General features: G+C 39.3%; 1 protein-coding gene across 19 annotated transcripts in view; it reads left to right on the forward strand.

Moving 5' to 3' along the window:
- Positions 1-23,188, forward strand: part of SSX2IP (SSX family member 2 interacting protein) — a 50,600-nt gene that overhangs the window by 21,924 nt on the left and 5,488 nt on the right. For 6 of the 19 annotated variants that reach the window (XM_070592083.1, XM_070592087.1, XM_070592084.1 and 3 more), the window contains 9 exons: positions 4,348-4,458; positions 6,301-6,436; positions 8,330-8,405; positions 8,487-8,664; positions 11,983-12,133; positions 13,518-13,654; positions 14,003-14,173; positions 21,272-21,386; positions 21,828-21,993. In XM_070592083.1, the coding sequence (XP_070448184.1) occupies positions 4,348-4,458; positions 6,301-6,436; positions 8,330-8,405; positions 8,487-8,664; positions 11,983-12,133; positions 13,518-13,654; positions 14,003-14,173; positions 21,272-21,386; positions 21,828-21,993 (1,241 nt within the window). Of the gene's footprint in view, positions 1-4,347; positions 4,459-6,300; positions 6,437-8,329; positions 8,406-8,474; positions 8,665-11,982; positions 12,134-13,517; positions 13,655-13,999; positions 14,174-21,271; positions 21,387-21,827; positions 21,994-23,188 lie in introns of all 19 variants that reach the window. The other 13 variants (XM_070592078.1, XM_070592086.1, XM_070592079.1 and 10 more) reach the window with 3 other exon arrangements.

The raw sequence follows: 23,188 nt of genomic DNA on the forward strand, positions 1-23,188 counted from the left end.
CTGTAGATTGCTTTGTGTAGTATGGACATTTTAACTGTGTTTATTCTTCCAATCCATGAGCAAGGAATCTCTTTCCATCTCTTTAAGTCATTATTAATTTCTTGCAGTAATGCCTTATAGTTTTCATTGTTTAAGTCCTTCACCTCCTTGGTTAAATTTATTCCTAGGTACTGTATTCTTTTAGTTGTGATTGTAAATGCGATTGTATTCTTGAGTTCTCTTCCTGTAAGTTTGTTATTAGAGTATAAAAAAGCAACTGATTTTTCTAAGTTGATTCTGTACCCTGAAACTTTACTGTAGTTGTTAATTATTTCTATTGGTTTTCCGATGGATTTTCGGGGTTTTCTATATAAGATCATGTCATCTGCAAACAGCCAAGAAGAATATTCTTGAGGGCATCTGTGCCAGAGTTGCTGAAGCTCAGTAATGAAAGCAGGACAGATAACTTGTGACTCGTGGAGGTCCCTGGGGCTCCAGAGAAGACCGTCGAGGAATGCTTTCATGAACTTGCTTGTTTCTCTGAACAAAGGAAATATTTTTCACAGCCCATTGATCTGCTGCCTTAAATGATAGAACATCTGTTGCTAGCTTCTGCTTTGCTTTCATTCTTTGTTTTCCTTTTTAAAAAAATTTTTTTTTACTCATTTGAGAAGGAGAGGGAAGAAGGTGTTCAAAACAGTGGTACAGTAGGGACTTATGATTGTATGTTATGAATAATATCATCAAGACAAAAGCGTATTATCCACGCTGGGTTGCCTTATCTACGAAAATAACCTTTGAATCAGCATACTCTCAGGAGATGAACTTCCTGTTAGTTTTTCACCTGTTGGTCCATGCCTCTCCACTTATTTTTCTTCCTTGTTATCCTCTCCCACCAGCTCCCTCCAAGAACAGGTAACAACAATATAAAAAAACAAAAAAACCCCGCTCAGCATCTCGAATCTTTGAACTCTATTGCATAATAGATCTCTCAGTGTAATATTTTAAAATCATCTTATGGGAAGTCGACAGCAAAGAAGTGGCCTAGAGGCGGCCTGTATGTGAACACTGGGAACATTTGGGGGTTGGTTGAGGGGCATCTTAGCTCCTCAGCACATCTGCCCACCAGATGTGCCACGTGTCATTGCCTAATGCTATTTTATGTTGTCTTCTGAGCTCATCGACAATGATAACAGTAGGTTTATCTTTAGTAGTATTTTTAAGTTTTTGTACATCCTGTATGTTTAAGAGGTAGAGCTTATCCGACTGTGTATCTTGGCTGACGGGGGAACTGTGGTGAGCTAGAGGGGATAGTTGGTACCCTCTAGGCTTATAAAAAGACTGAGTTGTGGATAATACTTTAATCTTAATCAGAGAGACTTATGGAAGGTCTTATGAATTAGACTGACCCAGAGTTGTAAACCCTAAAAGGCAATAATTCTGCATTAAAACTTTTTACATCTGTGAACCCTTGGCCAAGTTCTCATAAGTAGCTGGTGAATAATTAGATAGTGATCTTGCTAATCTGGGCTGCTGAGCCTCTCCTCTACGGAGTGATTGCTTATTAGGACTGCCCAGAGAATAAAGTATTTTCCAGAATATCTTCTAATTTGGGGTTTGATCTGGATCAAAGTCACGTATTTTTCTGTGGACAGAAATGTGTGTTTAATGGGGAAAGTTGCTGATCTATCCCTGAAGAGTTTCTAGAACTAGCATATGATTCATTCAATTTGTTGAGCAAAATTTATTGAGTATTTATGTGCTAGGCGCTGGGTTTCTTTAATGGAAGCAAAATCACTCTTTTTGGTGAGGAAGATTGGCTCTGCACTAACATCCATTGCCAATCTTCCTCTTTATTTTTTTCTCCCTCCCCAAAGCCCCAGTACGTAGTTGTATATCCTAGTTGTAGGTCATTCTAGTTCTGAGACACCACCACAGCATGGCCTGATGAGCAGTGTGTAGGTCTGTGCCCAGGATCTGAACCGGCGAACCCCAGGCCACTGAAGCGGAGCGCATGAACTTAACCACTCAGCCACGGGGCCAGCCCTGGCACTGGGTTTCAAAGATGAATGAAACCCAGTCCCTGCTTGCAAGGAGACTGTAGTCCAGTGGAAGGAGGCACAGTGAACCGTGATTATTTACTTTGTTAATTGTTCTTGGTGTGGTCAGGGAAAGCTTCACAGAGAGGTAACACTTGATCTGAGATTTGAGGAATGAGTAGAAATTTGCCAATGTTTGGAAAAGACATTGTAAGCAGAGCGTGTAACCTGTATAAAAGCATGGAGGTATGAGAGAGCATTTACTTTCAGGTGACAGCAAATAGCTCCATAGGGGTGAGGTATATGGTATATGATGAAGAGTGGTAAGAGGTGAGGCTGGGACCCAGGCTTCAGATGATGTGAAAGGCATTGTACAGAAACCTGGAGGCCCCGAGGAATGTAAACAGGAGGAAGGCATGATGTAAATATCGCTCCAGCAGTTGGGTGGGGAAGTCTTAGGGGCAGGTGCAGATTTGTATTTGGGATGAAGGTAGGGGGCTCAGAAGGCTGGTGGACAGAACAGCTGTCAGCAGGCCTTAGCAGTTGCCCAGGCCAGAGAGGTTTTGGACTTGAACTAAAGTAGTGCCAGTGGAGATAGTAAGAGTGAGATGTGAAAAAAACTTAAGACGTAGAATGAGTAGAATTTTATGAAAAGTTGAATTTGGAGAATGAGAAAGTCATTAATTTAAGATACTGTCTGAGTCTATGTCTTGAGTTTACTGAGGCTGATGGTATGATTCACTGAGATAAATGCAGGAAGGGAGTGTTGAGGTTTGCAGGGATGATGATGAGGTCGAGTGACGCGTTGATAATCACTTGGAGGGAATCTCTGATTTGACATGTGGGGCATATCAGCTGGCTGAGTGCCTTTAAGTGTAGCCATGCCAGGCGCCGGCCCCATGGCCGAGTGGTTCAGTTCACGTGCTCCACTCTGGCAGCCCAGGGTTTTGCTGGTTCGAATCCTGGGAATGGATATGGTACCACTCATCAGGCCACGCTGAGGTGGTGTCCCACATGCCACAACTAGAAGGAACCACAACTAAAAAAATACGCAACAATGCATGGGGGGGCTTTGGGAGAAAAATGAAAAATAAAATCTTTTAAAAAAAAAAAAACTTAGCCATGCCAAATGGTCTGGCATGATAGGAAGTTTTAAACACTCCAAAGAAGAGGGTGGCAAAAATTCTGACAACCTTAGGTTTGTCCAAGTTATAGGCCTAAATTTTCTGTATCGTTTTGAGATCCATTGTTACAGAGATTGCGCAAGTTGTTGTTTGTGGTCAGTTATGACATAACTTGAGTGACTTTTATATTTTATAAAGATAAGAGGATTTAAAAAATATTTCAGTGGCCTCAAGCAGAGCTTGGGACAGTTCCTAAGGGAATGTGTGGAAGGCATTAGAAGTGAGCATTTTATCCCACACCAATCCCAGGGGTGCTCCCATTCCTCTCTAGGAAATGTCTTCAGAGAGTTGACTGCCTGCAAAGGAGAACTGGCATTGGGCTATCACCTCGCTCTTTTTCCCGTGAAGGGTTGCCACTTTGCTTGGTTAGCCATCTTCAGACTTAGCTCCGAGTCACTCTTGGCTGTTTCTCAAAGAGTGTGCTATAGAATTGTTAAAAAATATTTTAAAAGGGCCAGCCCTGCGGCCTAATGGTTAAGTTTGGTGCACTCCCTGTGGTGGCCCAGGTTTGCAGGTTTGGATCTTAGGCACAGACCTACAACGCTCATCAACCACACTGTGGCAGTGACCCACATATAAAGTGGAGGCAGATTGGCACAGATGTTAGCTCAGGGCTAATCTTCCTCAGCAAAAAATATAAAAAAAATTTAAATGTCCAAGGGCAGCATCACTGGGATAAGTCAAGTGCCTTTCAAAGGATCCGCTTTGAAGCTCTTTTGTATATACATTAAAAAATTTGGTATTTAAATTTAAGTAGGGGCTGGCCTGGTGTCATTGTGGTTAGGTTCATGTGCTCCACTTCAGCAGCCCAGAATTTGCTGGTTTGGATCCTGAGCACAGACCTATACACTGCTCATCAAGCCATACTGTGGCGGCATCCAACATAGAAGAACTAGGACTTACAACTAGGATATACAACTATGTACTGGGGGCTTTGGGGAGAAAATAAAATTTAAGTAAATTTTGTAACTTTATAGTACTGAGCTTTATAATAGTTGCTTTAAATAAACATTTTGTGTGATATTAAACCTCAGTTTTAGCTAACAAACCCTAGTATGTGTGAATTGTTTTTACTAACCTTTAAAGAATTCAGTTGCTCTGAATCCTATGTTAATTTTAATCAAAATTGCATTTGAATGTTTTAGGAACAACTGGAAACCTCCAGGAGAGAAATGATTGGGCTTCAGGAAAGAGACAGACAGTTACAATGCAAGAACCGGAATTTGCATCAGCTACTGAAAAATGAAAAAGATGAGGTGAGTTGTCAGTTGTTGCAGATAAAGTTTAAGTGAATTTGTTTGTTTGTAATTCGAGGTGACCATAAGAGCCTCTTCAAAATAAGAAAGAACTGAGGCCGGCCCAGTGGTGCAGCAGTTAAGTTCGCACGTTATGCTTTGGCAGCCTGGGCTTTGCCGGTTCGGATCTTGGGTACGGACCTACGCACCACTTATCAAGTCATGCTGTGGCAGGTGTCCCATATATAAAGTGGAGGAAGATGGGCACAGATTATAGCTCAGGGCCAGTCTTCCTCAGCAAAAAGAGGAAGATTGGCTGCAGATGTTAGCTCAGGGCTAATCTTCCTCAAAAAAAAGGAACCATTTATTCATCCTGTGTCAAATTGGTATGATGGACCTCTGTGTACAGTACTGTATCTATTTAACTGAGAGGTCAGGAACTCTGGCCTCCCTCTGCCCCGAGTGGACCCATTTCGCTTAGTATATTAGTCCATAGCTTGTGACAAGCAGTGTCCTTTACTGTCCATCCTAGACTAACATGCATTGTCACTTTTTCTCAGCCACAAGGGTGCCTTAAATGCAGATCTTTCATTCTCTGCCGTACTTAATATCTGGCATGCCTCCTCTTGCACTATGTTAAATATTGACATTGTTCATCCAGTCAATTAATTACTCGATTAAATGGCACAAGAGCTATTGTTAAAAAAAAAAAAGCAATTGACATTAAAAATCTCATTTCTAAGGCTAAAGACCTTATAATTATAATCACATTTCTGCTTTAGTGGTTACTTAATATTGACACCTATGGAGTTAATGCATTTGAAATTATTATTTCTAAATTTATGTAAGAAGAAACCATTATGTCATTATTACTCTGCAGTTTGCTCCCTGACCATGTGATAACTGTAAAAATACAATACTTATTTTCAGTGTTGTGTATGTTGTTTTAACTATAATTCAAGACTTTTAGGGGAGCGTATTTCTTTCAGGACCTTATCGTGGTTTAGACAGATTTGTTTTACCATATTTATTCAGTCATATATTTAGTAAGTGGGTAATGAAGTCTTAACTAAACTGCAAGGTTGCTTATACATTTCCTTGAGTTATTTCACAGAAAATTTTGACTTGATTTGTTGATTACACATAAATGGTTTGAATATAGTTCATCTTTAGTAAGGATTTGGTTAAACATGATCATCTCCAGCAGAGAGTAAGGTTGTCTGTATGAAGAGAACGTACTTCCTGTGAGGGGCTGCTGGGAAGCCATGGTGGGTACAACACTGAGCGGTAGTGCCAGGCGTGCACTCAGCATGTGTGCGAACCCCCTTCTCTCGGCTGTTTGGACTTACTCTAATTTGAGAACTGGGCTTACTGTAGTTTGAGAACTGTTTACGATCAGAGAAAAACGAACCTGTTTACCTGCTGCCGTATGCCGTGGCTGATTTGCCTTGTCACAGATTGATAAGGAATGGAGTGATTCAAGTCAGGAGTATCAGGCAGTCACTCCCAATGACCTGACGAATTCTGCTTGTCTCAAATGGTGCTTTAATCACTTGAATACTTCCGTAAGAGTTTCTGGTTTCTCAATGAGCAGAGTCTATATGTAGGGTGAAAGATGTAGAAGATAATTTAGAAAGCAGCTCTGGAAATTTCAGAATTAAAAAATAAAAACTTTATGTGGTTCATTTAATGCTGTTTTAAAGAGGGATTTCTAATGGTTATGGAGAAGGCAGAATAATTCTAGATTTTAAAACTTTTATCGGGAGGCGAATGCTAGGACTTCTTTTCTCTTTTGAATTTGTCAATTTTAACTGGTTTTATCAATCCTAAAGGGACTCATTTGATAGAAAATGCTTTTTTCAGGTGCAGAAATTACAAAATATCATTGCAAGTCGAGCTACTCAGTATAATCATGATATGAAGAGAAAAGAGCGTGAATATAATAAGCTAAAGGAGCGTCTACATCAGCTTGTTATGAACAAGAAGGATAAAAAAATAGGTAAGAAGCAGCTGGCTAAGATAGAGGAAAGGCAATACTGAAGCTGATATGATGCTAAGAAATAAACGTAAAGGCATTGAGCACAATAACTCAGGAAGCGTTATTTTCATGCTTCATCCAATTGTTTTTAGATGGTGTATCCCCATATAAACTAGAAATTGAGACAGCTGATGAGTGAAAAATAGTAGTTTTACTTTGTTTCGTTAGTTGGATATAAGAATTGCGCATTTTTTTAATGTGACAGGTGTCGGATTAATCTATAGAGAAAAGCTAAGCCAGAGGACACTCTAGTCTTCCACAGCAAAGAACTAACCATATTAAAAGTCAGGATTGGTTTCTGAGTATCAAAACAAGTGTGATTTTAGAGTTAACTTCATAAAATTGTTCATGAGACCAAATTGTTTATGTCAGTTTGAGTTCCTTTAAATAAGTTTAGCTGTGCCTTTTTGAAACAACTAGTCAAAAGGATGGACTGTGAAAGTTATGCTTGTGTTTGTGCCTATGGTATACTTTTTTCTAATATTTCTCTTCTGAAAATTAATTCACAACTTATGTGATCCAAGCATGTGCATAATTTCAAGTAAATAGCATAGATTAAGCAGTGGGACTACACACGCACAGAAGTAGAGCAACACGGATAGAGTTTTGCCGGCTTCATAAGAGTCAGGGAACAGGAAATCCGAGCGTTGACTCGGAGAGTGGTTGTCCTCTAACCCACATTGTCCAGGGAGACCCTGAACTGTCTCTTCCCAAACCGACCTTGGACTCGCTGATGCGGCAGCTGATGAGCAGGTGTCTCAGGCCGCCACGTGGTGGGCTCTGCCTGCTGTCAGCCCGCAGCTCAGTGGAGACTGCACCACTCTCACCCTGTACCGCAGAGCTGTTGCAGTAAGTGGAGTATTTTATTTTAAAAATTATTGAAAAATGAAAAGTGTGTTAAGCAATTAAGGCATTGATGGAAATCTTTAGACATCCTGAAGGACTAAGTAGTAAACTTCCCTTGGACACCTATTGGTTTTTAAGGCTGGTTAATCTTGTGTTCATTCATGAAGGAAATAACAAAGTTAAAGAGCAGGGTGAAATGCTGGAAGTATAAAATGTAACACCTAGTTAGGGAAGTTTATTAAAGATTTAGCTCTGGTAACCGAGCTCTTACTTTACGGGGGTCTGGCTGTTTCCCAGGCCAGACCCAGTTGGAAGGGATAGTCGCATAATGATTTTATCTTTAAAATTAAAGATCTTTAAAATTATAAAGCTTAATTTTAGCTTTAAAATTACAGTAACTTACGCATCTTATTTCCTGCTCACGACAACTGTTTCCATCTCCTCCTGGGGCAGAGGAGACATTGGCATTGTCAGGATGATGGTGACAGTACAGGGCTTGGCAGACTTTTCCTGTGAAGGTCCAGGTAGTGAATATTATCAGGTTTGTGGTCTTTGTCACAACTATTCATCTCTGCTGTTGTAGCCCAAAAGTAGCCGTGGACAACATATAAACAAATGGTGAGGCTGTGTTCTGACAAAATCAGGCAGCCGCCCGCAGGCCTTGGTTTGCAAACCCCTGGTGGTAAGATTGATAATGGTTATATTTATTAAGTACTTCCTGTGTTGCGTGCTTTAACGTTTCTTTTACTCTTCACCACAGTTCTTTGATAGATGCTTTCATTATTCCCATGGTATCGATGAAGAAACAGGCTTGGCAGTTAAACAACTTGCCAAGATCACAGTGCTTATAAGTGATGGAGCTGGAACCTGAAACCTGGGCTGTTTGAGCCCAAATCCTAATGTTTACCCCAGGTTGACTTCTGTCCCTAATGTGTCATAGAGTGTAGTCGTTTTGAACACCCAGACGTGTACAGTAAGAACTGATGTTGTGTGTGTTTGTGTTTGTAGCTATGGAGGTTTTAAATTATGTGGGGAGAGCTGATGGAAAAAGAGGCTCCTGGAGGACTGGTAAAACGGAAGCCAGGTAAGGACCAGTTGAAACTGAGAAATTTAAGCCGACTTTTCTTTCTATGCTGCATTTTCATACTGACAGTTTCTTTCTCAGGAATGAAGATGAAATGTATAAAATTCTCTTGAATGATTATGAATATCGCCAGAAACAAATCCTAATGGAAAATGCTGAACTTAAGAAGGTTCTTCAGCAAATGAAAAAGGAAATGATTTCTCTTCTTTCTCCCCAAAAGCAGAAACCTAGAGAAAGAGCAGATGATGGTACAGGAACTGTAAGTGGCCCTTTCCTCTCTAATGCATTCTTCGGGTTGTGGGTCCGAACATTGAAACACTAGCTAGCTGTTCCCAGTGGGGACACCGCTGGTGTTTGGACAGGACACTCACTGCTGTGCTCCAGTCACTGTGACCATTGGGAAGTGTCCCTGTGTGTTTCCAGACATGCTGTGGGACATGATGGCAATTTTCTGGGTAATTAATCAGTGCCAGGCACTGTGATAAGCACTTTATACACGTGGTCACATTTTGTTCTTATAGTAATTTGATACTTTTGATACTGTAACTATTCCCATTTTATCGATGAAGGAACCTGAGGCACAGTAGTTGGCCCGGGTTCACACATGACAGTCTTCCAGGGTTTGCTCTAAGTCTGTCTTCCTCCAGACCTCATGCTTTTAACCACTGTGCCAGATATATCCTTTAAATATTTAACTTCCATGTACTTAAGCAGGCTCTACTTTTCAGAGAGTGAAACTTTGGTTAACTTTGGAAACGAAGTAATTATTCAGTCCATAAATTTATTGAATGTACATTATGTTCTAGTCCTTGGAAAGGAAAAGCTAAATAGACTTGACTTTTTCCCTTGTCTTTGTTTGGGCTGCTGTAACAAAGTACCACAGACTGGGGGGCTTATTAACAACAGAAGTTTCTTTCTCACAGTTTTGGAGCCCAGAAGTCCAAAATCAGGTTGCCAGCAGATGCGGTGTCTGGTGAGGGCCCTCTTCTTGGCTGCAGATTGCTGACTTCTTGTTATATCCTCACATGGCAGAAAGAGGGCAAGAGAGCTCACTGGTCCCTTTTATAGGAGCACTGGTCCCATTGATCAGGGCTCCCCTCTCATGACCGAATCACCTGCCAAAGGTCCCACCTCCTAATACCATCACATAGGGGGTTAGGATTTCAATATAGGAATTTTGAGGGAATAGATGTTTAGTCCATTGCATCCCTCAAGAAGCTCTTTTTGGGGAGAGACAGGCATGTAGAAAAGTGAATTATTACACATGTCAGAGCTATAATAGGGTGCTGCAACGTGTAAAACAAAGCACTTAAGGCATCACAGAGAAAGTGACATTTGAGTTGGCTCTTAAAAAATAAGTCAGGGGGCCGGCCCTGTGACCGAGTGATTAAAGTTGTGTGTGCTCCGCTTCAGCGGCCCAGGGTTCGTGGGTTTAGATCCCGGGTGCAGACCAACTCCACTTATCAGCCGTGCTGTGGAGGTGTCTCACTACAAAGTAGAGGAAGATGGCACAGATGTTATCTCAGGGCTAATCTTCCTTAAGCAAAAAAGATGAGGATTGGCAATGGATGTTAGCTCAGGGCGAATCTTCCTCACACACAAAAAATAATAAGAAGTTGATGTTTTTGAGGTAGAAAGCATTGATGCAGGGGGGCAGTAGTATGTGCAGAGGTCTGAAGAAAACAAGTCACATAGTGGTGAAAATTCCTTTTAACTTAATTGCTTTGCATATAAGTTTAAATTCCAGATTCAAGCAAGTTCACGTTAGTGACTAAAATCTGAAAATAACAGTGTTAATGGAAAATGCTAATTACCAGCAAGTCACCAGAACTTGTTTTTTAAACCTTTATTTTAGATTATTTATTTTGTGGTATCACAAATCACTCCAACTGATAAGCCCATCCCAACTCCTTGCCTTTTTTTTTTTTTAATCTTCTTTAAAAAACTCTCCAGTTTGGGGCCTGCTTGACCTCTTATATTTAGTTAACCTTAACCCCCCAAGTCTGTCACTTTGGTCAGCTCTTAACATTCACTGATACCTCTCCAGGGTTAGCATAGTTCTGTTACTCCTGCGTTTCTTCAGTTTTGGGCCCAGCTGTCACCAAGCTCCAAAGTGGGTAGAAAATCAAGCGCTCTTTCTCAGATAGTTAAATTTCCCCCTTCCCCATTAGTATCCTGGTGGCAGTATCCTGTATAATTCTTCACAATTCAAATGTTTAAGTTTGGAGAAATAATAATCTCTTAAGTATATTTCCTCTTTTTAAAAGATCCATTTTTCTAGATCCTTTTTCTTTTGAAATTTAAGTAATTCAACCATTCTTTTCTTTTAAGGAAAAACTTTGGAGCATTTTAGCAAGAGGAATAAGATGTAATCTTGGAATGTCTAGGTAGCATCCAAGTTTCATTTATTTATTATTTTGTTTTCTTCATTGTAGCCAAAATAGATACCCCAAATTCAAGTTAAATGGATTTTTTTGTTTTCATTTTGTGGTTTTAGAGTTTCATTCAATCTGGGAAATGTGCAGCAATTATTGTTAATTTTTTTAAATAATGGATTTGTAGTATTCTGGTATGCCCTAAAATATATGGAAGAGGAGGTGTAGCTCCTGGAGGAGTCACTGGCAAGTAGCTCCAGAGGACTGATTGGCAAGGCCCAGAGTCACAGCCGCACCCTGGGCCTTCCGGGACCTGCTGCTTCTGGGAGGCTTTGACCCCTCCCAGCCCATCACTGACCTCAGACTGTCGATACAGTTCTTCACACTCAGCCGCCCTCGTTCCTGCTGGGTCTACATGTGGGAGCAGTTAGTCGACTCTTCTTTCTTTTCATCTTCTTTTTTTCCCCAGCAAGATATTTATTGTTCAAGTTAGTAAAGTATATCTGTCCACTTTCCTGGATGTTGGTAACAAATTAGGACTGTTATGTAGATGCAGATTATTATCACATTGTTTGCCTATGTTCTTTATCCTGCTTTGGTTCTGTATGCTCATATATCAGTAAAGTTTACTGCATTTCCCTATGATTTAATGTCTTGGTAGAATACAAAGAAAAATAGTCATGAGTTTTATAAAAACAATTATATGAGAAAAATAGGACTAATAGTTGCTTTTTTCTTTGGAGTTTATTTCATAGGGTTATTTAAGCAGCCTAAGATTGGAGACAAGTTGGTCTAACTTTGTCTTAGTTTTTCCTCTTGGCTGTGTGACATTGGGCAGGTTACTCCTCTCAGCCTCAGTTTCCCCACTTTGGGACATGATTTGAGGATTCATTAACATGTGAAAGCATCTCATACAACATTGGACATGTAGTGAATAACTCTCCTCTCACAGCCTCATGACTCTTGTCACTAACTTTATTCGGATTCAAATTCGGGTTTGAAGAGACCTGAATTGGGGAATTTCTGTCTTCAATATTAGTTGCTTTTTCTCAAGATATTTATGTTAAGTACTCGGTCATGTATGCTTAAGATAGAGCACAGAAAGGATTTCACTAAGTATATCTGACAATCAGTCTGATTACTACTGCTTCAGTATCTAAAGCCATTTTAAGATACTGGTCTTTCCTTGTCGTCTCTCATAGGTTCTCTCTGATGTTGAGGAAGATGCTGGGGAACTGAATAGAGAGAGTATGTGGGACCTTTCCTGTGAAACTGTGAGAGAGCAGCTTACAAACAGCATCAGGAAACAGTGGAGAATTTTGAAAAGTCATGTAGAAAAACTTGATAACCAAGGTAACTTCTGCCTAAATGCATTTCAAGTGGGTTCTGATGCTCAGTGAACTCTTCATTTTCAGTTGCTGGGAAAGCCACGTTATGGGCTCAGACTTGAAGTACTTTTAGCTCAGGGTGGTGGTTTGAAAAGCAAGAGTCTGCCTCCTCCTAGACGTGAGGTTTGAACCTCGCTGAGAAGATGCACTTTGCTCACAGAGTGTCTTTCTCTGAAAAGAGGACTCGTGTATCCATCTGCTCTGAGCACAGTGTACGGTTGAATAAAGCAAACCAAGCCCTTGCTGAATCTTGGGAATCAAGAAATATTAATTATAATGTGGTATAAATACAAACTTTTTGCTTATTCTTAGATATTTACATATTCCTAAGTTCCCCATTTCTAAATTATTTTCAAAATAATAGATGTTCAATGCTTTTGTATCAATTAAGAAACGCGTAAAGTAGAACATTCAGGTCTCTATATCATGAACATAACACTTAACAGTGTTGTGCATATCTTTCTAGACTTTTCTCTATGCATTTGCAAAATATTTATTTTAAAATATATAAAAAACAAAAATTGAGTATTATGTATTTTTTCTGCACTGTGCTTTTTTCACTTAACAGTGTATCATTTTAGATCCCATTTCCTGTCATTGTAGATAGAGATATAGCTAAGTTGATGACTATATCCTTAATATTTTATATTTGTTAAAGTTTGCATACTTTTAAATCAAGAAAATGAAGGTTTCTGCTCAGTAAATGAAGTCTACTGAAAGAAAATTTGTTCTAAATTGTCAACAATCACACTCTGCCAGTTATCTCCAATAGTAAAGAGCAGTCAGCGAAAAGTGATTATAGTCCTAAAATTAATTTACTTGGGATTTTATGGACTTCAGTCATCATTGTGTATTAGTAAATAGCAAGTATGTTTCCACTTCACTTTTGTGGAGTTTAATACCAGAGAGCAAGATTGGTAGCACTGTGTTGATGTTTGAAGAAGTGTCAAAAGAATGTGGTTTATGAAAACTGTTTTTCTCTTCTGTGAATGTAGATTGTCCATTTTTAATTAGGACATAATTTTGAATAAATAGACTAGAAATATTGACAGTAGAGTATTTGTAAGGATATCACTGAATACAAAAATAGTACGAATTTATAGTTGTCATGAAATCCTTATAGCTGCTTTGCTTTTTAAAATTTTTCCATGTTAAAAGAATATAAATTTAATTTTCTTATAGTTGATGAAATTTTTAAAGGGCAAAGGAAATAACTGCCTTTTAGAAAACCTATGAGATTCCAGAAAGATAAAAGTTCTAGGAGCCTTGATTTTTAAATATATGTCCCCAAACACCGTAAACCAGATGGTAGCTGTAATACTTATGTGAAATTACTGGTTTTGTGTTAGTTTCAAAGGTACACCTAGAAGGTTTTAATGATGAAGATGTAATCTCACGACAAGACCATGAGCAAGAAACTGAGAAGCTCGAGTTAGAAATTCAGCAGTGTAAAGAGATGATTAAAACCCAGCAGCAGCTTCTACAGGTAAATGTTAGTTACCTTTCAGAGCTGTTCCCCTGAGAAGGGCCAGAATTTTACTGACTCTCACTAGACTTTTATTCCTTTATTTCATAAGATCTGTAGTATTTGACATTTTTCTGATCCAAACTAAGTTCTCTGCTTGCTAACAGATGGATCTCGTGCCATTCCTTAGGCTGCGCTTTACTTAGAGTAGGAGCTTTTGGGAAATGGGACTCCTCAGTGGGCTTTCTGATTCTTCCTCATTTCTGTCCTTCCCCTAAAGTTCGACCTGCCTTCCCTTGCTTTCATTTCACGTTGTTGGAGTGGTGCCGGGACCCTCTGGAACTGACTATGTTTTAAATTTAATAGCAGCAGCTTGCTACTGCGTGTGATGATGATACCACTTCACTGCTGCGAGACTGCTATTTGTTGGAAGAAAAGGAACGCCTCAAAGAAGAATGGTCCTTATTTAAAGAGCAAAAAAAGAATTTTGAGAAAGAGAGACGAAGCTTTACAGAAGCCGCTATTCGGCTAGGATTGGAGGTATTTTAGACAATTCGCTTTCCCCGTAGAGCTTTCGAGAATCATGGGGAGGTCTCAGTAGAATGCGTCTAAGTTCTGCTTTTCATTGTTTTTTTGCTACCTATTTTTTTCTGAAGAATTTTACCAGTGATCTCATTCGTAACTTGAAATAGGAGGGGTGCTAAGCACATGAACTGTGGAAATCTTTACGAGATTTGGGACTTGAACATTTTTTTGAAAAAAATACCTGTAAGCATTCATTCCCTTTGGGATTGGCTTTCTACTGATAAGTGTTTCGCTTCATACCAGAGAGCTTTCAGGCATCTGTCGTCTACCCACTGTTGCTAGGTGTAGTGTCAGAAAACAGTGCAGCCAAGAGCATGTTTGATGTTTAAGAAAAAACAAAGTATAGTACAAAGAGTCCATGCCTGTCGCCATGTCCCTCACCCAGGATGTATGTATTCCTTCCCAGTGAACAGTTTGGATTGTCGTGTATACACTTCTGCAGCTTGCTGGGTTTTTTTTTTTTCCTGCTTTTTGCTCCCCAAATCCCCCCAGTACATAGTTGTATATTTTAGTTGTGGGTCCTTCTAGTTGTGGCACGTGGGACTCTGCCTCAACATGGCCTAATGAGCGGTGCCATGTCCGCGCCCAGGACCCGAACCCTGGGCCACCGCAGCAGAGCATGCAAACTTAACCACTCGGCCACGGGGCCAGCCCCAGCAGCTTGCTTTTTTAGTTATCAGTGTATTACCTACATGTTTCCCTTTCAAAAGTAATGTCTGAACATGGTTTAAAAAGTAAACTCAACCCTAACAAAAAGATAGAAAGTGAGAAAATAGCCTCCATTCTTATTTCCAGTTTCATTCCTCAGAGGTAACCACTGTTAGAAATTTCTTTTTTTGTTCTGGAAAGTACTATTTTAGCGTTAGTCCAACCTGTGTTTCTTTTTTCTTTATTTTTTTCATTTATTTACTTTGCTTTTTTGAAATTTCAGTTGTACATTATTTTTGTCACTCAACGTATAAATGCACTCCTTCACCCCTTGTGCCCACCCCAACCTCCTTCCCCTCTGGTAACCACTAAATTGTTCTCTTTGTCCATCTGTCTGTTTATCTTCCACACATGAGTGAAATGATGTGTTGTTTTTCTTTCTCACTCTGGATTGTTTCACTTAACATGATAGCCTCATGGTCCACCCGTGTTGTTGCAAATGGCACAATATTGTCTTTTTTATGACTGAGTTGTATTCCATTGTGTGTGTGTGTGTGTGTGTGTGTGTATGTATATATATATACATACACACACACCACATCTTCTTTACCCAATCATCAGTCACTGGGTACTTGGGTTGCTTCCATGTCTTGGCTGTGGTGAATAATGCTGCAATGAACATAGGGGTGCATAAGTCTCTGAATTGTTGATTTCATGTTCTTTTGATAAGTACCCAATAGTGGGATAGCCAAGTCATGTGGTATTTCCATTTTTAATTTGTTGAGAAATCTCCATAGTGTCTTCCATAATGGCTGCACCAGTTTACATTCCCACCAGCAGTGTATGAGAGTTTCCTTTTCTCCACATCCTATTTTTTGTCTTAGTGATTATAGCCATTCTAAGAGGTGTAAGGTGATATCTTAGTGTAGTTTTGATTTGCATTTCCCTGGTAATCAGTGATGTTAAACATTTTGTCATGTGCCTATTGGCCATATGTATGTCTTCTTTGGAAAAATGTCGGTTCGTATCCTCTGGCCATTTTTTGATCGGGTTGTTTGTTTTTTTGTTGTTCACTTATGTGAGTCCTTTGTGTATTTTGGAGATGGACCCTTTGTCGGACACAGGGTTTGTAAATGTTTTCTCCTAGTTGGTGGGTTGCCTTTTCGTTTTGTTCTTGGTTTCCTTTGCCTTGAGGAGCTCTTTGTTCTGATGAAGTCCCACTTGTTTATGTTTTCTTTTGTTTCCCTTACCTGAGTAGACATGGTATTCGAAAAGATCCTTCTCAGACCAATGTCAAAGAGTGTACAGCCTATATTTTCTTCTAGGAGTTTTGTGGTTTCAGTCTTACCTTCAAGTCTTTGATCCATTTTGACTTAATTTTTGTGTATGGTGAAAGATAATGGTCTACTTTCATTCTTTGCAAGTGGCTGTCCAGTTTTCCCAAAACCATTTATTGAAGAGACTTTCCTTTCTCCATTGTATGTTCTTGGCTCCTTTGTCAAAGATTAGCTGTCCATAGATGTGTGGTTTTATTTCTGGGCCTTCAGTTCTGTTCCATTGATCTGTTTGTCTCTTTTTGTACCAGTACCATGCTCTTTTGATTACTCTAGCTTTGTAGTTTATTTTGAAGTCAGGGATTGTGATTCCTCCAACTTTGTTCTTTTTTTCTCAGGATTGCTTTAGCTATTTGGGGCCTTTTGTTGCCCCATATGAATTTTAGGATTCTTTGTTATATTTCTGTGAAGAATGCCATTGGGATTCTGATTGAGATTGTATTGAATATGTAGAGTGCTTTAGGTAGTATGGACATTTTAACTATATTTATTCTTCCAATCCATGTGCATGGAATATCTTTCCATTTCTTTATGTCATCATCAATTTCTCTCAATAATGTTTTATACTTTTCATTGTATGTCCTTCACCTCCTTGGTTAAATTTATTCCTAGATATTTTATGCCTTTTCTACAATTGTAAATGGGATTGTATTCTTGAGTTCTCTTTCTGTTAGTTCATCATTAGGGTATGGAAATGCAACTGATTTTTGTAAGTTGATTTTGTACCCTGCAACTTGGCTGTACTTGTTGATTATTTCTAATAGTTTTCTGATGGATTCTTTTGAGTTTTCTATATATAAAATAATGTTGTCTGCAAACAGCAAAAGTTTCATTTCTTCATTGCCTATTTGGACTCCTTTTATTTCTTTTTCTTGCCTAATTGCTCTGGCCAAAACCTCTGGTACTATGTTGAGTAAGAGTGGTCAGAGTTGGTGCCCTTGCCTTATTCCTGTTCTCAGTGGGATGGCCTTCAGTTTTTCCCCATTGAGTATGATGTTGGCTGTGGGTTTGTCGTATGTGGCCTTTATTATGTTGAGGTACTTTCCTTTTTATACCCATTTTATTGAGAGTTTTTATCATAAATGGATGTTGGATCTTGTCAAATGCTTTGTCTGTGTCTATTGAGATGATCATGTAGTTTTTATATCTCATTTTATTAATGTGGTGTATCACACTGATTTGCAGATGTTGAGCCATCCCTGTGTCCCTGGTATAAATCCCACTTGATCATGGTTAATGTATTGCTGTATTCAATTTGCCAATAATTTGAGGATTTTTGCATCTATGTTCATCAGCGGTATTGGCCTGTAAGTTTCCTTTCTTGTGTTGTCCTTGTCTGTCTTTGGGATCAGGGTGATGTTGGCCTTGTAGAATGTGTTAGGAAGTGTTCCATCTTCCTCAGTTTTTTGGAATAGTTTGAGAAGGATAGGTGTTAAATCTTCTTTGAATGTTTGGTAGAATTCTCCAGAGCAGCCATCTGGTTCTGGACTTTATTTTTGGGGAAGTTTCAGATTCTCTATTTCTTCTTGGTTCAGTTTGGGAGGTTGTATGAGTCTAAGAATTTATCCGTATCTTCTAGATTGTCCAGTTTGTTAGCATATAGTTTTTCATAGTATTCTCTTATAATCCTTTGTATTTCTGTGGTATCTGTTGTAATTGCTCCTCTTTCATTTTTAATTTTATTTATTTAAGCCTTCTCTCTTTTTTTCTTAGTGAGTTGGCTAAGGGTTTGTCAATTTAGAGCTGCTTCTTTGAGAAGATAAACTTTGTTTCATTGATCCTTTCTACTGGATTTTTTGTTTGTTTCAATTTCGTTTATTTATCCTCTAATATTTATTATTTCCCTTCTTCTGCTGATTTTGGGCTTTGTTGTTCTTTTTCTAATTCTGTTAGGTCTAGTTTAAGATTGCTTATTTGAGATTTTTCTCAATTTGTTAAGGTGAGCCTGTATTGCTAAGAATTTCCCTGTTAGGACAACTTTTGCTGCATCCCATATGAGTTGGTATGGTGTATTTTCACTCTTATTTGTCTCAAGATTATTTTTGTATTTCTTCTTTAATTTCTTCAATGATCCATTGGTTGTTCAGTAGCATGTTGTTTAGTTTCTACATATTTGTTACTTTCCTGGCTTTTTTCTTACAGTTGATTTCTAGTTTCCTAGCATCATGGTTGGAAAAGGTGTTTGATATGATTTCAGTCTTAAATTTATCGAGGCTTGCCTTATTTCTCAACATACGGTCTGTCCTTGAGAATGTTCCACGTGTACTTGAGCTGTGTATTCTGTCTGCTGGGATCTGTGGCTCGCTGACTTACGGCTGCTGCTTTTGTATCTGCGAGGGTGCTCTGGCCAACAGGCTGAGCTGGAGTGCCGGGCAGGGGGAGTGGCACTTTCTTTCACTTACATGATCCCAGGGGCTTCTTGCTCTGCCCTCTCTGCTCGTCTGGGGTGGTGGCTTGATGGAGACACCCCCACAATAGCTTAGTCTTGGTGTGGGGCTTTCCCTAGGACTGTGAGGGAACTTGGAGAGCAAAGATGTTCCCACAGAGGGCCACCCCTCCCCCCTCTACTCTCAGAGCTATTCCTGGTCCCGGGGTTGCTGCCATTCAGGAGGGAGCAGAGATTCCCCTTCCTCCTTTTACATCCTCTGGGGGGTGCAGCACCTCCACCTTCAGACGCGTGATGCGTGGGTCTCTCAGATGTCTTTTGTGTTGTGTGAATGTCCTCTGTTGGTTTATGAATGTCCTTTCTGCCGTATCTTAGAGGGGAGAGTCTAGGGGAAGTGCTCACTCTGACCTGTTTTTCTTGATACCAGTCTCTTGATTACCACTCTGAAAGATAAGGCATTTAGTGTCCTTATCACACTTGCCATCTACGCTCTTCCACATCTCCATCTGATTTTCGTAATATTATTACTTTTTTAAACTACTTTTTAAAAAGCCGTTTCTTCTGGTTGACCTTTTATACTTTAAGTAAAATGTTTAATGCTTCCACTTCATGTTTACCCACCTTCAGACAGTATCATTTTATCCCTCAGTGAAAGCTGCAGACATTCCTAGACTTGCCTTGCTCCACTTTGGCTTCCTTGTCTTTGTCTGTGATGATATATTTCACTGTCCAGTGTTATCACGTGTAGATTCTGTCCTGTAATGTAATCCAGGTGTAAGTACTTTGTCTAAGGTTGAGACATAAAAATTGAAGACCAGGAAAAAACGTTGGTAACATCACGATTATGTAAGTATTATTCATTCTATAACCAGGGAATATGTTTGGACACATAGAAAATATTCTGTTATTAAGCCTTTGTCACTTGGAAGAGAATCTTCCAAGTATCACTATGTCGTGAATTCTTTCACTTTCTTCATAACTTCCTTTATGATTTCCTGAATCAGATTCAGCTGCTATTTTTCTTATTTCTCATGTTATTCTTTCTTGGCTTCCCTTTTCACTTTGCTGTATTACCTTCTTAGTAATTTTTTCATTAGTAGTGTGTGAGTGAAAAATATTCTGAATTCTGGAATATCCAAAAAATATATTCATACTTGATTGGTTTGGCTGGATATGAAATTTAGGTTTCAACTTTTTCCCTCAAAACTTTGTTATTCCATTTCTTCTAGTGTTTGATTTTGTTAATGAGAAGCCTGATTATAATATAATCTACATTACTTTGTAGATACCTTGTTTTATTTTTTCCCCTTCTCTGGAAGCTTTTGGAATTTTGTATTCTTAAAGTTCCAAAATGTTACCAGTATACATGTAGGTAGCTTCTTGTAGCCTGAAGACACTTTTCTTCAATATGGGGATATGTTCTTCCATTCTGTATTTTTGTCCTTCTTTGACTTCTCTCACATTCTGTAACTTCTGTTAGACAGTTTGGCCTTGTGACTAAATCTATAGATTGACTTTATCTTGTGAATTTGGGGATCTTCTCTTACCTGTGTCCTGTTCATCACCAGCCTGGTATTCAGCAGGGTCAGTTTTATTATTCATTTCATCCACTGAGTTTTTATTTCAGAATTTATCTTTTAAATTTTCTAATGTCTTTTTATTTTTCTTTGTATAGCACTATATTATTTTATAGATGTTCATAAATCTAATAATTTATGTTACAGTTTTTAAAAAAGATTTCTTCTATCTTGAACTGTTATCCATGGTCAGTTCTCTTTATTTATCTTGGTCTTTTTTCTCTTACACTATTAGTTTTCTTCAAATTCTGGTAATGCATGATTTTGTGTTAATATTTATGAATGAAAGACCATATGTTGGTTATTTTAAGTGGCTGACATGGATTTTCTCCACAGTTATGGAAGTCTGTTTCATCATTAGCTATCTTCCTCAGGAAACAAAAACAGTTTGCACCAGTATTTTCTCCTCTTATGGGGTCACTTCTGCTTCTGAGCAATATCCCCTACCTGCTCCAAGAGCCACTCTTGCTCCTTTGTGTGCCACTCCCAGCTCACTGCATGAGAATCCGTCTGCCTGTGGTCACTGGGGGCGGTAGGGTCAGTGAAGGATGGGAAGGAGGGATGAGACACTCGGTGGGTGCGGGAGAGTTTAGTTCAGGGTTCGTCAGCTGTTCAGCAGGGGAAGGTGTGGCACGTGCCCTCTCGTGGATCAGTGGTGGTGGCTGCTCTCGCTGCTAGATGGTTGGAGGATGAGAGCCATGCTTGATGAAGCCATATCTCCTTTTTTTCGAATGATTACAGTGGGGTATTTTTCTGTTGTTTGTAGTTTTATATTTACAATGTTCTCTGTGTTCAAAAGTTATGTTAAGATTCTGTACATTTAAAACTTCTGCTAATATGCTATATTTTAGTGCATTTTTCATTTGAATGTGTTCAGAATTGATATGAAAATAGGGATTAGTTGGTTTATTAGGTGAAAAGGGTGAATTTTTATTGAAGCATAATTTTCTTAAATTTTTCTTAGTTTTCTAGGTTAATTCATTTGACTTCAGAAATATATCTGATAGCCAGAAAGCACACACAAATAGCTAGAGAAATCATGTGAAATGGCAACTCTGTGAATGTTGAAATATTGATCAGTGTTTCTCTGGTTTGCTTGTTATGGTAGAGAAAGGCATTTGAAGAAGAAAGAGCCAGTTGGTTAAAGCAACAGTTTTTAAATATGACTACCTTTGACCACCAGAACTCAGAAAATGTGAAACTTTTCAGTGCCTTCTCAGGAAGTGAGTACTTCATAAACTCTTCAATCTGAAAATGCATGTAAATAAAATACTGTAAATTATTAATGTAAAACTTGAGATCACCAGTAAGTGTTCTCTAATTGGAACTAAAAAATCAACTTTAATATTTTATTTGCTGTAGTCACAATGGGAATGACAGGAGGACTATTCATACCAGAAACAACTTTTGTTGTTAATGTAATAATATCAAGTTTTTGAAAATTCGGTCTGGAAATACTTTTAAACCTACATCCTTCTAAATGTGAAATATGCATAACAAAGATCACCAGATTAGCTAGACGTGAGTCATCGGGCTAGAGTGGATGCTCAGATTAGTTGGTTCCATCTCATACCTCCCTCAGAACCGCGAATGAAGCATCCTAGTTAGTTACCTTCACTATATTTAATACCTCACTGTGTGTACTGCCTTTTTTTTTTAAACAGGTTCTGATCGGGACAATCTTACAGTGCACTCGAGGCCACAGCAGAAGAAGCCTCACAGTGTGTCTAACGGGTCTCCAGCTTGCACATCCAAACTTACGAAATCTCTTCCCGCTTCTCCTTCTACTTCAGACTTTTGCCAGACACGTTCCTGTGTGTCTGAACATAGGTATTGGTCTCTGGATGGTCTTCTCACATATTTGGAAAATCGCTAGAGTTGTGTCGCTGAGGAAAGTCGGCACGTCGGTAGTGTCAGGAACCGGAGGGGTTTTGGAGAGGAATTCAGTAGATCAAGGCATTCATTTTACTAATGTTTCTCGGGTGTCTGTATATACACACACCTGCTGGGTGCTGGAATATGATAGTGAACAGGGTAGATGGTTCCTGTCTTATGGGACCTGGATCATGTAATGTGATTCCTTTTATTTCACACCTGAAATACAACTTAAAATGTAGTCTTATTTACAGGAATCACTTAATATTTTGAGTAATTTATACTTTTATTAAATAGAAGGATACTGTTTTGACAGTTTTTGAAGAGTACTTATTTCAGAGTTTCTTTTGATGCCATTTTCCTGATGTTGAAGGGCAAAGAACTCTAAAAAGCCTTCTCATCTTCACTGTTGAGGAGGATATGTGCCCAAGAATGACAGGGTAAAAAAAGTGGCCCTTCACCCCCAGGAAACCCATATTGCTATTAATTGCCTCATTTGGGTATTTTCCTCTGTCTCAAGTTGTTAAATCATGTTCTCAAGTATAATATCAATGCTGTATGTCAGAGCCTATTGTAAGATTTCATTTGAACTAAGTAGATAGAGAGAGGGACAGAAAAGAGCGTCAGACTACATTGGCACGTGTGGTGGTCTCTTCCTCTTGAGTAGGAGCCGGGCCTGGGGGCCTGCGGGCTGGCAGGCGCCTCAGAAAGTGGGAGTCGGGCTGCAGCACACTTGGCCTGCGGTTGTGAGAGACTGGTGTGGAGCCAAGTGTTGAAGAAGCCAGCTAGCCGTTGGACCAAGAATTGTTAAATAGGTGAACTTGAAAACAAAAATATGAAGCTTTTGAAAAGGACGAAACACTATAGTTGACTTTCAAAAAGATTAGGACTCAAAGTAAACTTCGAGCGGGCAAAAGAGAGCTGGGGAAGAGCCCTCTGAGGAAGTGTAGGGCCCCTGAGCTGGAACACTGGCAGTTTGTGGATGGTGAGTGTGCTTAGTGAGCAAGACCACAAAGGGAGAAGTCAGGGTAGGGGGTGGGCGGGGGCCATGTCCTACAGGCCCTGGGTGAGGAGACGGGGGTTAAAACTTTGTGAAAGTTCAAGTATATACAGATGTGGAGAGAATAAGGTCATGAACCCCTGTGTACCC

Source organism: Equus przewalskii, chromosome 24, assembly GCF_037783145.1.
Source record: "Equus przewalskii isolate Varuska chromosome 24, EquPr2, whole genome shotgun sequence".
NCBI lineage: Eukaryota > Metazoa > Chordata > Mammalia > Perissodactyla > Equidae > Equus > Equus przewalskii.